Source organism: Cervus canadensis, chromosome 6 (assembly GCF_019320065.1).
Source record: "Cervus canadensis isolate Bull #8, Minnesota chromosome 6, ASM1932006v1, whole genome shotgun sequence".
NCBI classification, from domain to species: domain Eukaryota; kingdom Metazoa; phylum Chordata; class Mammalia; order Artiodactyla; family Cervidae; genus Cervus; species Cervus canadensis.
In genome coordinates this window covers 38,776,421-38,790,269 of record NC_057391.1, presented here as the reverse complement: position 1 = coordinate 38,790,269, position 13,849 = coordinate 38,776,421, and the positions used below count along the sequence as shown (strand labels likewise).

Sequence of the window (13,849 nt, the reverse complement as noted above, 5' to 3'; positions counted from 1 at the left end):
TAGCTAAGAGTTTAATCAAAAAGTCTGTGTGTTTCTAACTTGTTTGCTTAATATGGTAAACCCTGACTCACAGGTGATTGCTATTAAAATATACACTTTTGGAGAGTCAACCAAGGTCTAAATAAACAGGTCAACAGACTTGTCTTTCTTGGCTTCTTATGCCCAAACACTAAAGCTGACTAATAAATCATTTAACCAGGTTTTCTTAGGTAGAAATAGCACAAAGAATATTGTCACATGAAAACACTTAACTGAAAGTATGACAGAACAAAAGCTCCTCCATTCCTAACTCCTTTAGAGGAGTAAAAAATGCTGAGTCTGTAAACCTTTGTATCTTGGTCTTGCTATATCACAGCGGCTGAGACAACTGGATAGTTACAAAGCTGTTTTAAAAGTGAATATGCTCAGCAGAACAGATAAGTCATTTAATCCTCAGATGATGTCATTTCGGCCAAAGGTGAAGTTCAAAGTTGATGGATGACTTCTCATCTTTGTCTGAATAGGCATGTTATTTGTCAACACATGGAGGTTGTTTTACTCAAGATTAAGGAGAGAATTGAAATATTAATAATAAAGTCACTAAAAAGAATGAAATCTTTTTTTGTCAAGTATTATCTCATACATTATACACAAATATTTGAAGACTTCTCATTTCCTAGTTTACTAGAGGCTTCAAATCTTCAGTCTTCTTTTGATGTTTCCTTAGATCCCCTGGAGAATGAAATGGCAATCCACTCCAGCACTCTTGCCTGGAAAATTCCATGGATGGAGGAACCTGATAGGCTACAGTCCATGGGGTTGCAAAGAGTCGGACACGACTGAGCGACTTCGCTTTCTTCACATTTGACACATAATCAGTTGGCTTCCCTGGTGGCTCAGATGGTAAAGCGTCTGCCTGCAATGCAGGAGACCCGGGTTTGATCCCAGGTCAGGAAGATTCCCCTGGAGAAGGAAATGGCAACCCACTCCAGTATTCTTGCCTGGAAAATTCCATGGACAGGGAGCCTGGTAGGCTACAGTCCATGTAGTCATAAAGAGTTGGACACGACTGAGAGACTTCACTTTTCTTTCTTTCTTTCAGTTGATTTAAAGAGAATCTGACTGACACTTTTCTCTCTAATCTTAATAATAAGGTTATAGCTCACAGGCCTAGTTTACAAAATGTTCCTAATTGGTCTCCTGGTGTGCAGTTATATCCTCCACTCCAATCAATCAACCCCTTAGGCTGGCATTCAACTTCCTTTACTGCCTACTTATGTCTTATTTTCCACTTCTCCATGTGAATCATGTAGTACAGTTGAGTCAAGCTCCTCTGTAGTCTTTATTTACATTAAATCTTCCACAGGAAATGTCTTCCCACTTCTGCCAGGCCCATCCAGATCTTTCTAATCATTCAGAGCCCAACTCAAGTCCACTCTGTCCTCTAAGATGAACTCCAAAATAACTTTTAGTAGTTCTGTACCCTTAGCCTCCATTGATATCACAGATCTAGCACTAGATCTCTATAGCTTCTACTTTCTGCTATTCTGTCTCATTTATCCAACCACATGGTAAGTCCTTTGATGCCAGGATCCAAGTCCTTTATTTCCTTGGCCATCCCTCATGTGCCTACCACAGAATACACGTTTTATTAATTCTCCTTATTTGAAAGGAGAACACACTAATTTCATCCTGCTATGTATTATCCAGATGGATATTTCCTAACCTTTTCATGTATTATTTAAAAATGGAATTGGGACTTGATCAAAAGATTGATCAAATTTAAGTGACGGTTTTCAGCGAGTGTGCCCATTTACATAAAAAGTTCGATCTGCCTGAAGGAGAAAGAGATTAAGTTGATCTAACCAAGTTTCTTATTTAGGCCCTGCAACACTTACTGGGGGCTGAAAGGGGGGGTTCTGAGGGTAATACTCTCACTTTGGATTTATTTGAAAAAGATTTGGATTTACCAACTCACCTACTGCACGGGCATACACAAAGGCCACAGCACTTGTTGAGTTCTGTTAAAGTCTTCTCTGCTTCTCTCATGTCTTTGTTTATTTGGTCCATGCCTTCTTCTATGCGTTTTAGTTGTTCTAAGAATAAGTTGTGGAAGTTAAATTTTATGTTACATTCATGCTGCCAATCAGAAAGTGCTATTATTAGTATAATGGAAGAGCAAACTTTAACCCTGAATCCACCAACAATTCATCACAGTGACTATATCAGGGCCAGATGGCATTACATGCTGCCCAGAATTTAAAAGTCTTTCACATACTGATCCTAGGGTATCTGGCCTCTGACTGTGGAAAGATTTGTTCTAAAGAAATTTGTATAATAGGAGCATGTGAAGATTGGTTTAGGCCTCACTGGACCAGATTCCTAGCATTTCTATTACTGAATAAGCTCAAAACCTAAAGACTGTCCTAAGATGAATAAAAACTAGACCAGATTGCTCAGGGCCAAATCAAATGCAATGTTTCCAATTCCACAAGGATGTAACTTGATTTCTGAAAATGATGAAAGAATATCATAATGTCCAGGACACAAATGACCAGTGCACACAATAAGCCCCGCTACCTAATAAATAAATACTTGGTGGACAATGGGATATTGTGACCCCCACCCCAAATAGGCAACAAAACATGATATAAATTAAATCAGAAGAAAAGAAGCAAAATATCACTCTTATCTTACAAAGGAAAGGTACTCCCAAAGGCTTAATAAATTTTAAATGTGGCTGATTTGAAAAGGCTTTTTGGCATTCTAAATCAAATCAAGAGTTCCTGCTAGGGGGTTCAGGATGGAGAACACATGTAAATCCAAGGCTGATTCATGTCAATGTATGGCAAAAACCACTACAATATTATAAAGTAATTAGCCTCCAACTAATAAAAAATAAAGGAAAAAAAAAAGAGTTCCTGCCAATGACTGCAACTCACCCCCTTGCTCATCCAGAATAGTGATAGTCTTGATTCCTGCATCCTGTGACTAAAAGAAGGGAAAAAAGCTGATAACACAACTAAACCAAACCAACAGAAACAAAAGCTACAAAGTCTGGAAAACAGCAAGGCAGAAACACTAGAAACTTAAGTTCTCAGAGGATTAGAAGAAAACTAACCTCCCCAAACCAACATGCCCTAACATATTAACGCCCCCCCCCCCCAATAATTAAGTCACAAACTCATGGTGAATTGTTTTCCCTATTATATTCCAATACTATCAATTAGAAAAGCCAAAAAGGCCCATTAGTGCATGGTTTGACAATTTCAGCAATTGCCGATTTCAAATAATAAAGCTTATTGATACAATATCATTCTAACTCAACAGTAATTCTAGTCTGTGTTATCAAAATTCCTTCTATACAGTTTCTATACTTAACTTGATGATTAAATACGTTCTTACCTCAATGGCTAAACCCAGGATTCTCCTTGTACTTTCCAGAGACTAGGAAAAAAAAAAAGAGTTTTAGCATTCTAAAATATGTAGCACACCCCCACCTGTCGGGAGCCGTTATGGGAGGTCCTGCCCGTGACGAGGTCACGAGGAAAATACCTGACAGGCAAGGCCGTCTAGGATAAGGGACCCTCCAGGTTGGCCTCGGCCTCTACCCTACCCTCTATCCTCCCCCCTTTTCTGCTGTTGTTCTTGTTTGCCCTGCTGCGGATTTTTGTGTTGCCTGCCGAGAGCTCTCCTGCTCCTCTTTCACTGAATGAAGACCAACTTAAAACCCTAATTAATAAATCTTGTGGACGCTGGTACCCTATGAAGGGGCCAGAGATGAAGGAAATGCTTCAGTTCAAACATTTTGCTGGCATTCTGGCTTGTTTGATAAATGTGTGATCTCATTGCACAAAATGCTCTTGATTGTTCTAAACATCCTAAGCACAGTACGCTAACAAAAACTATTAAGCATAGGCCCCTTCACGGGGTGAGAAAAGCTCCACAAATATGATAGCCACAAATGTGCCTAATAGAAAATACTTTAGATAGAGATTAGCTGGTGACTTCTTGCAGGTGGTTAACTTTTAGACTAAGAGCCTGTTTTGTGCCATATCTGCTGTTTCTGCAGTCCTTCGCATTTCTGTTCTGTAAAAATTTAATCCTATCTAGTTCCCATAGAGATGACGCTTATTAGAAAGAAAATAGATTAATTATAAGAAAAACAGGGTCGGCTACTCAAGTTGCTTAAGTCACACCAGGTGCAAGCCATAAAATGTTAGCAGGCCTGAAGGCCAAATGATAAGAAAGACTCTTGTGAATGAAAAAGTATGTGGGTGACATCCAGTTTCTGTTGAAGGTCAAGTTGCTGTAATGTTTTGAGATGCCCTGTGTGTAAGCAATATGCACTTCCCCCAAAGATGTTGTTAAGGGTATAAAGGAGCCGTGCAAAAATAAACTTCAGACTTAGCCCCGAGCTTTGTCTCACTCACTCTCTCATTCGCCCACGCCGTTCATCCTGAGGGTTCCCCTGGATCCTGCTGGGGCTGGACCCCGGCACCCACCCCCCAAATCTGATCACAGGCCATACTCATGATGCTACTTTATTTTTAAAGATTGCTAGCCCATCCACTCCTCCCTTCTTTAAAACAAAAAATAAAGTTTACTAATATAACTTTAGTTATTTTCTTTCTACCAGATGCTTAAGAGAAAATTTGAAAGAGTATAGTTAATGGGATTTATAAAAATGTAATGTCAGCAGAAATCCAGGGATATTACACAGATATTAGAAAATTCTGTTAAAATTAAACATCCAGAATTCTTCATATCTATCTTTGTTCTAAGTCACTATTCAGCAATGACTATTTAAAAACAAATCATACAGATTGTTTGCACTTATTTAGTTTTTGGATGAGTTGGCAAAATAAGAGGCTAGTAGTTACGGCACTCAAGGGCAAATGCATTCTTTAATATAAACAGACTAGGGAGAGGCCAAAATGGTCTTCTAAGAAGGTCCCGCCATGCTTCCACTGTGAAAAGTGAAAGAGAATGAATGACTTATTCCACATAAAACCCTTACCTCATCAGTAACCTGGTTAGCCCTCAGCTGCATTTCTTCTGCTGACAGATTATCCATGGTGAATTAAAATTCTTGAAAGGTGCAGAAACTGAAATATGGATATTCTGTAAGAATAAGAAAACAAGCTCATTTGCAAAGACTGTGGAATTTAGGATGCTTACCTAGAAAACATGATAAAATAAACCTAACTTTATCTATCTATATCTTACAGGTGAAGAAACTAAGGCTGAGAGATGGTAAACAAATGCAAGTTAGTACTAGAGCTGAATCTAAGACTCAGGTTTCAGGACTTCCAGGGAAGCACCAGTTCTAATAGGAAAGTGGTCCCTCTACTTTGAGAAGGAAGGCATTATTAAAGGACAAGCTTCAAGAAGCTATCAAAATGAATTCCTGGTTGTAGAATGCTCTTTGTACATTGTTTGAATGTGGAAAAGCAATAAGGTGAAGAAGTCCAAGCCAGGTAATATTCCATTAGTAAAGTAATAATATTCAAAGTCACATGCCTACAGAATACAAAGACCATTCTAAAAATGTGCTGGTCTTCCGGGTTTTTCACCAGAGAAAATGAATACTTCCACTCTTAACAAGAAAAGGATAATGCTGATACAAAGAGCTCAGAAAAGAACTAGTTTTTATTAATAGTAGACTCTCCCTTTCCAATTACTATATGGTTTGTTATTTTAGTGAAGTCCCTAAGAAACTGTACATTATTCTCGCACATAGTAACTTAGTAACTCATAGTAACTCAGGAAGTGATCTTATAGACATCCAAATTGAAAAATAAAACTTTTAATAGGTGAAGATTCCAAGAGTCTTGCCTTCTAATTATTAACAGTGACACACTGTGTATAGTATTCCTCTTTGAGCCCTCACCTGTAATAATAAGCACTGTGTGACTTAACTAGGTTGTGTTCTTTTTATTACATTTGCTAGCTTTGTAGTGAAATGTTGAAAACCAATTATACAAAAGCCTTTTATCAATGACACATAAAAGTGTGGTTCACATTCTGGATTTATCATCAGGGGACATCTGTCAATACCTGGAGAATTTTTTGATTGTCAATAGTTGGGGGGTAGGTAGGAGCAGTGTTACTGGTATCTAGCTGATAGAAGCCAAGGATGCTTACTAAACATCCTATAATGCTCCTTGACACAAACCTCCTACAACAAAGAATTATCTGGCCCCCAGTGTCAAAGTGCTGAGATTGAGAAATCCTGCCACGCAGTACACTCATTGACAAGCAGGGAGGCTTGTTAACTGAGAATATACTAGACTGAACTCTTGGAGGGAAAGGACTTTGTTATGTCTTTGTACCTATAACACCTAACAGGATCTGAGAGTTGGTACTCCAGTAAATGTGTGCTGAATGAACAAATAAGTAGAAAAACAAGATGTACTCTCAAAAGTGTTTAAGAGGATCTTAGAAAGAAAATGACATGTAATAGTAGCACAAAGCCTTCAAATAAACAGAACTACAAATCAAAAACTGCCATAACATGTGTATGATCTAGAATGGCCTGCTGGTCACATATAGATCTTTTTAGTCACATCCATAGCTAACCAACACTTTTATTAGAACCATCTAAAAAAAAGTGATAATATCCCATTCCCAGGACAGGAAGGCATTACATTTAGAGTTTTGTTTATAATTCTACTGTCCTTTCTAACCATTCCAAGATTTAATTTAGATTTTGAGCCTTGATTAAAGACATTAATGCTAATAAAATTATTGTTATTAAAATTATTAAACTGCCAAAGTTGCAAATTTAACTTCACATCTTATGTGCCATAGTAGGACTTGTGGCTCTAGCAAAAGGTTCATATACTAAGATACGTAATCAAGATATAGGGGGTTCCCAGATAGCTCAGTGGTAAAGAATCTGCCTGCTAATAATGCAGGAGATATGGGTTCAATCCCTGATTCATGAAGATCCCACATGCCAAGGAACAACTAAGCCTATGCGCCACAGCTTTTGAGCCTGTGTTCTAGAGCCCAGGAGCCGCAACTACTAAAGCCCATGTGCCCTAGAGCCTGTGTTCCACAACAGAAGTTACTTCAATGAAAAGTCCACACACCGCGCACGGCAACCTAGCGAGCAGCACCCAGCTTGTCACAACTAGAGAAAAGTCTGCAAGTAACAGTGACCCAGCACAGTCAAAAAATAAAAATAAATACAAAATTTAAAAGATATAAAGGTCTTTCTTAAATTAAGAACTGATCATTAGATATAAGTATAAACAGAACCACGTTTTACTACTTTGCTCGTTGTTTATGAAACTTTAGCTTTAATCACACATGTTCATGTTACATACAATTTCTCTTTTGTCAATCTTTCATAGCTGTAATTATGAAAAGAAAAGGAAGCTGCTTTGTACCCTTTCATCTTTTTTATACATTTTTCTTTTCTAGAATACTCCCATCTGCCTGCCCAGGCAGCCTCGTTCTTCCCCATTACTTCCTAGAGCCCCTACAAGGTACCTTTTAAGCCTGTCCTTCCTAGGCAGGATGCTCCAAAGTTATCTATCCCTCTCATATAAAACTCCTAAATGCCCCACAATGCAGAAAGTGATAAGAAAAGCAGTACACACTAATCAATTAGTACCTGGAAATGATATCCCTATTAGGTTTTCCCACGTAGTATCCTATGGGTAGGAAAATATTTGGCAAGTAAAGAAGCTCAGATCTCTCAAATTGCATAATTTTTAATTCCACTCCTACAGATGACTCTTGCTAATTACAAGCCAGTATTTGTTACTCTCCTAGTACATATGAGCAAAACTCCAGGTAGGTTCAAACAGAGGTTTGAATGCAAAACTGACCTCTGTCAAACTTGAAGATTCCATTGTCTTGCCTTTAATTATCAAAAAGGCAGATTAAAAAAAAAAAAAAGGGCAAATATAGCTGGGAAGCAGATGCGAAGAGTCATTCCTGGCACAGCAATGGTGCCGTCTCGGAGGACACACCCTTCACTGAACTCAAAGTGCTGCCTAGGCTCTCTGGTTCCTCCCTGAGCAGATGACACCAAGACAAGAAACGGGCTTCTGTGAAGTTCTCACATGTTCGGCATGCTGCTCTCAGGACAGAGCTGCCTAAGACTGCTCTACTCTGGAGTTTTGAGGGTGTTGAGCACATGATTTATAGTAAACGGGAGTGAGAGAGACAAAGCAGAATTGTTAAGGGGAAGGCCCAAGAGAGACAAAGAATAATACTCCCCAGGCTTTTTTAGCCTTTACTAAACTGATCAGAAGTGTCAGGCAGGGTGTGAGCTAGAATGAGCTACACAGCTTTACTCATATTTATCATCTCCAGAAGTTTTTCTCATAGAATCAGGAAAGGCTATCCAGAATGTTAAGGAGAATCAGAGAAGAGGGAGGGGAAGGAAAATGAAACATCACTTGACACAATGATCCCATTAAACTTACTTTGCTTAGGTATTCCCTAATAGATTAAAATATCTGTGTTGTTTTCCCAGTGCTCCTGGGATCTTATGCTGTTTGTATGCCTTTGACATGAAAATGTAAGATTTTTCATGGTGCTTTTACACTCTATTTTCCTTATTATGGTTCATTTGGGCTTACTAGTACACTCCTAATTTACCTTCCTTAACTTCTTTTCTATTATAAAACCTTGGGGGAGAGGGAAGGAAGAAATGCTCACAGATCATATACTATGTGTCTATACTCATCTAAGTTATTCATATATGTTCACATTCATATTATGTCTGTTATACTACTTTATAGGTGGGGAATCTCAGGCCGAGTTTACATAATTTGCCTAAGGTGACTGAGTCAATAAAGACCAGATTGATTATTCAAGGCTGAATCAACTCTGAAATCAAGGTTATTTCATGGTCTAGTAAACAGTCTTACTGCTGAATGCACTGTCCCTTAATAAGATATGAGAACTGTTGAATATAAGAAAATAAGCTAAACACTCTACCTGATGACTCATTTCAAAATTTCAGACACTTCCTTTAGTAATACCATGAAATTTTATCTCTTCCACAGACTCAAAGATGGTTAAACTGAAGGAAGAACTAGAAAGACCAGAATAATCATGGTTTTCAGCTGTTTTATAATTTAGAACCTGAAAAACATCTATGCTAATTTAGAAAAAGAAAATAATACTCCTGGGAAGAAGGAATACAAAGAACAAAGGACTTAGAACTTAACAGGAGATCTAGGTCTCCACTGATAAAAAGGGAGAGACAGGAAGTAATGAAGAAACAGCACTTTAAATCGATTCCTGACAAGACCAATATAAGAATGATTTTATAAGGTATTAACTCAGTTTATACCAGAAAGCAAGGAGTTTGCATTAAGATATTCTACCAAATTAGTTTCCTACTTTATTCCTTCTCTTAAAGTTAATCACAGATGTAAATTCCTCTATGAGTTATAGTTATTACTGTACTCTTAACAGTTTGATATAATTTGCAATTCTCTTTGGCATATTTTGATTAGACTTTCATGGTAAGCAATGTATTTACAAGTAGAAACTTCCATTCAGAGCAGGTTAGCATAGTGATGAGTAGCAGGAGCTCCAGCATCCAAACTTTGATCCCAAAATATATTTGCTGTGTGACCTTGGGCAAGCTACCTCTCCCCACTAAAGCTCAGTTTCGGCATTTATAAGATAGGTAACAGATCTATCAGACCTATCGAACAGATGTAAGGCTTTTTTGGTGAAGATTAAAGAAAATGATCCAGGGACCTCCCTGGTGCTCCAGTGGTTAAGATTCCACCTTGCAATGTAGGAGACATGGGTTTGATCCCTGGTTGGGGAACTAAAATCCCACATGCCACAGGGCAACCACTGAGTCCAAGCACTATGGAGCCCATCGGCCATAATTAGAGAAGTCTGGGTGCTGCAATTAAGACCTGACACAGCCAAATAAATTAAAGAAAAAAGCCATTTAAATAAAAGTCTGTAGGATTTTCTTTAAAATAATTCGAAAGTAAGGAGATGAGTGGAAGTTTATAGAAGATGCAAGAATGGCCATGATTGCTGAAGCTGGGGGAATAATACATGGACGGTCATTATGTTACTTTTTTAACTTTATATTAGGAAAAAATGTTAAATATACAAAAAAATTTGTAAATTACAGCTAACTTTTTAATAATCTTTACTCATCATTTTGAAAGTCTAGATAGTGGGTAGGGGATTGAGAGGACTCTACAATGGTTAACACTTATAAAGCATCATACATACATTATTCTAGAAACAAAAATATATATAAATACACATACACACATTCATTTAATCCTTACAACACTGAGTCTATTAAGGCTGCAATAACAAAATACCAGACTGGGTATTTTACAAGTCCTTGTGAGGGCCCTCTTTATGATTTAAAGCTGGAGCAGCCACACATGGTGGGAGGAGCTAGCAACTCAGGAGTCATTTTTTTTTTTTTTTTTTAGGAGTCATTTTTATAAGACACTAATCCCACTAATGAGAGTTCCACCCTCATGGTTTAAGCACCAACCAAATGCCCTACCTACTAACACCATCACATCCAGCGATTTGGATTTTAAACATACGAATTTTGGAGGGGAGGACACACAAACATTAAGACCACAGCAAACACTATTTAATCCCACATTTTACATATGTGCAAACTAAGGAACAGCGAGGTTAAGCAACTTTTGCAAGGTCGCACAGTACAGCAAGGATGAAATCTAGGCAGATTGCTCCAGAGCATGTGTTTTCAATTACTATTAAGCATATTACACGGAGAATAGAGAGCCATATTATTAAGTCAATCAAATCTGTAGCCACAAAGAATCTTTGCCCGAAGAAAACTACAGTTGACCCTTTAACCATGCAGGGGCTAGGTTAGTACTGTAGTAGGTATTCATTGGGAAAAAAAAAATCAAAGTATAACTGTACACACCCAGTTTAAACTCACCTTGTTCAAGGGGCAACCAGTATATACATGAAGTCCCTGTGAGACAGGAAAGGGCCAGGGCACAACCTTTAAAAGAATGATAGCCATTGAAGACATAAACTGGTTAGAACCAACTAGATTCAAGATGGTGGATAACTGACTTCTAGGCCTTGAGCCTCAGTATACACTCCTTACAATATCAATACATATGCAAACTAAATAACACACCCATAGGCACCATAACAGTTCCAAGGCTGACCATAAATGGCCAAAAAGTGGATGGTGACCCAATTCTGGGAAATCCCCACCCCTTTTCTAAAAGAGTTGGAATAATCCTCCCACTCATTAGCCTATAACACTGCAAACCCCTATAAAAACTGACAACTCTCCTGTACCCAGGGGCCTCTCATTCTGTATATGGATGGCCCACATTCTGTCTATGGAGTGTGTATCTCCCTGAATAAACCTTTTTTCACTTTACCATGGCTTGCCCTTGAATTCTTTCCAGTGTGAAGTCAAGAATCCACAATAGGTGGCCATCCCAGGAACCTGCCTAAGACCTGGGATGTGAAAATCCTCTCGTGCCCCACTTTCCTTTCTGCAGCACCTGCTATCTGTTTTTCAAGTTGCAAAGCTTAACTTCAGCCTTAGAGTACATTTTAGAGCAGTGTTTTCCAGCACTGGCTACACATTATAATCACCTGATGAGCCTTTATAAATTTGGAGGCCAAAGCTGTTGCTCACATGAATTAAATCAGAATCTCTGGGGGTGAGAGCCAGGTACCAGTAGATTTTAAAGTTCCCCAGGTGATTCCAATGTGCAGCCAAGGTTGAAAACCACCGTTTCAGATAAGTTTTTGCTTTTTAATGTACAAATAAGTACTACTGGATAATATCCTACCCCGTTATAATTCTGGTACCTAATGGAGGAAAAACCTTGCTAGCACTTAACGACCCAAGACAAGAACAACTTGGGCTTCAAAAAGTTAAACCCAGAATTACCGTATGATCCAGCACTTTTATTCATATGTTAGAAATAAATGAAAATACTGTCCACACAACTGGTACAGCAATGTTCAAAGCAGCATCATTCATAATAGCCAAAAACTAGGGAAAAAAATGAGAGGGGGATAAAGATGGCAGAGTAGGAGGACGCTTAACTCACCTCCCCCCACCCCAAAATACATCTACATATGCAACAATTCTCAAGGAAAATTGCTGGAAATCCCTATGCAACCAAAGCTACAAGAGAGATCTCCATTTAACAGGGAAGGGTGGAAAAAGGCATCAGGTTGGAATCTACACCCTGGGAGGGATCCGGAAGAAAGAGAAGGTCTGCAGGGGCAGACTCTCGCCATGGGAAATAGGCAGGTCAAGAAACAATGTGGGCATCTCAGACCTGTGCACAAAGGAGACAAGCTCTACTGGCTGCAGGGAGAAACAACATGACAGAATGAAGAGCTGGAGAAGCCTAGACTCTACTCGGAGGAGTGCACGTGTACTGGCTTGCCAACAGTCAGGGTAAACAGAGTCTTGCATGGTGGCTGCTACCTCCCTGCAGATCCTGAGTTCAAAAGGCAGTAATAAAAATGCTAATGAATTAAGAAAGATTATCAGTAGAAATGCAGGGCTTAGGAGGCTCAAAGATCATCTGGAAGATCCCCTGGAGAAGGAAATGTCAACCCACTCCAGTATTTTTGCCTGGGAAATTGCGTGGACAGAGGAGCCTGGCAGGATACAGTCCAAGGGGTTGCAAAAGAGTTGGACATGACTTGCGACTACACAACAACAATCAATCAACAGAAATGCAGGTCACTGTTACAAAGATCTAGAAAATATAAAGATGAACCAGTCAAAATAGATAATTCAATTGCTGAGATAAAAAGCAATCTAGAAGCAAGGAATAGCTGACTAAACAACACAAAAACAAACAAGTGATCTGGAAGATAAAATAATGGAAATCACCCAGTCAGAACAATAAAAAGACAAATGACAAGAAAAAAAGAAAGCAACATACAAGATCTATGGAAAATTGAAAAATGTGCCAACCTATGAATAACAGGGGATTCAAAAGGAGGAGAGAAGTAGACCAAAAATGTTTAAAGAAGTTATGGCTGAAATCTTCCCAAATCTAAAGGAAACAGACATTCAGGTACAGAAGCACAGAGGGTTTCAAACAAGATGAATCCAAACGACCCACACCAAGATATATCATAATTAAAATGGCAAAAGTAAAAGAGAATTTTAAAGGAGAAAGAAAAAAAACAAAGTATCAGTTATAAGGAAAGTCCCATAAGGCTATCAGCTAATTTCTCTGCAGAAACTCTGCAGGCCAAAAGGGAGTGGCATGATATATTTCAAAGTGCTGAAAGGGAAAAACCTGCAACCTAAAATACTCCCTAGTAAGATTATCATGTAGAACAGGAGAGTTAAAGAATTTCTCAGACAAGCAAAAACTAAAAGGATTCAGCAATACCAAACCTACCCTCAAAGAAGGGAAGAGGTAAAACTATCACTATTGGCAGATGAAATGAGTGCCAAAGAATTGATGCTTTCAAACTGTGGGGCTGGAGAAGACTTGAGAGTCCTTGGACTGCAAGGAGATCAAACCAGTCAATCCCAAAGGAAATCAACCCTGAATATTCACTGGAAGGACTGATGTTAAAGACTCAATAATTTGGCCACATGATGCAAAGAGCTGACTCACTGGAAAAGACCCTGATGCTGGGAAAGATTGAGGGCAGGAGGAGATGGTGCAACAGAGGATGAGATGGTTGGATAGCATCACCGACTCAGTGGACATGAGTTTGAGCAAACTCCAGAAGACAGTGAAGGACAGAGAAGGCTGGCATGCTGCAGTCCATGGGGTCACAAAGACTTGGACGTGACTTAGCAACTGAACAACAATGATGGATATCTATACAGAGAACCCTTACGCCTTGTGTGTGCTGCCATGTC

General features: G+C 38.8%; 1 protein-coding gene across 4 annotated transcripts in view; it reads right to left on the bottom strand.

Moving 5' to 3' along the window:
* The window catches only part of SNAP23 (synaptosome associated protein 23), a 38,481-nt gene that overhangs the window by 11,034 nt on the left and 13,598 nt on the right, over positions 1-13,849 (bottom strand). For 2 of the 4 annotated variants that reach the window (XM_043471586.1, XM_043471590.1), the window contains exons 2-6: positions 10,913-10,978; positions 5,000-5,103; positions 3,385-3,426; positions 2,922-2,970; positions 1,958-2,075 (exon numbers count right to left, since the gene is read on the bottom strand). In XM_043471586.1, the coding sequence (XP_043327521.1) occupies positions 1,958-2,075; positions 2,922-2,970; positions 3,385-3,426; positions 5,000-5,056 (266 nt within the window). In that variant the 5' untranslated portion in view covers positions 5,057-5,103; positions 10,913-10,978. The remainder of the gene's footprint in view (positions 1-1,957; positions 2,076-2,921; positions 2,971-3,384; positions 3,427-4,999; positions 5,104-10,912; positions 10,979-13,849) is intronic. The other 2 variants (XM_043471588.1, XM_043471589.1) reach the window with 1 other exon arrangement.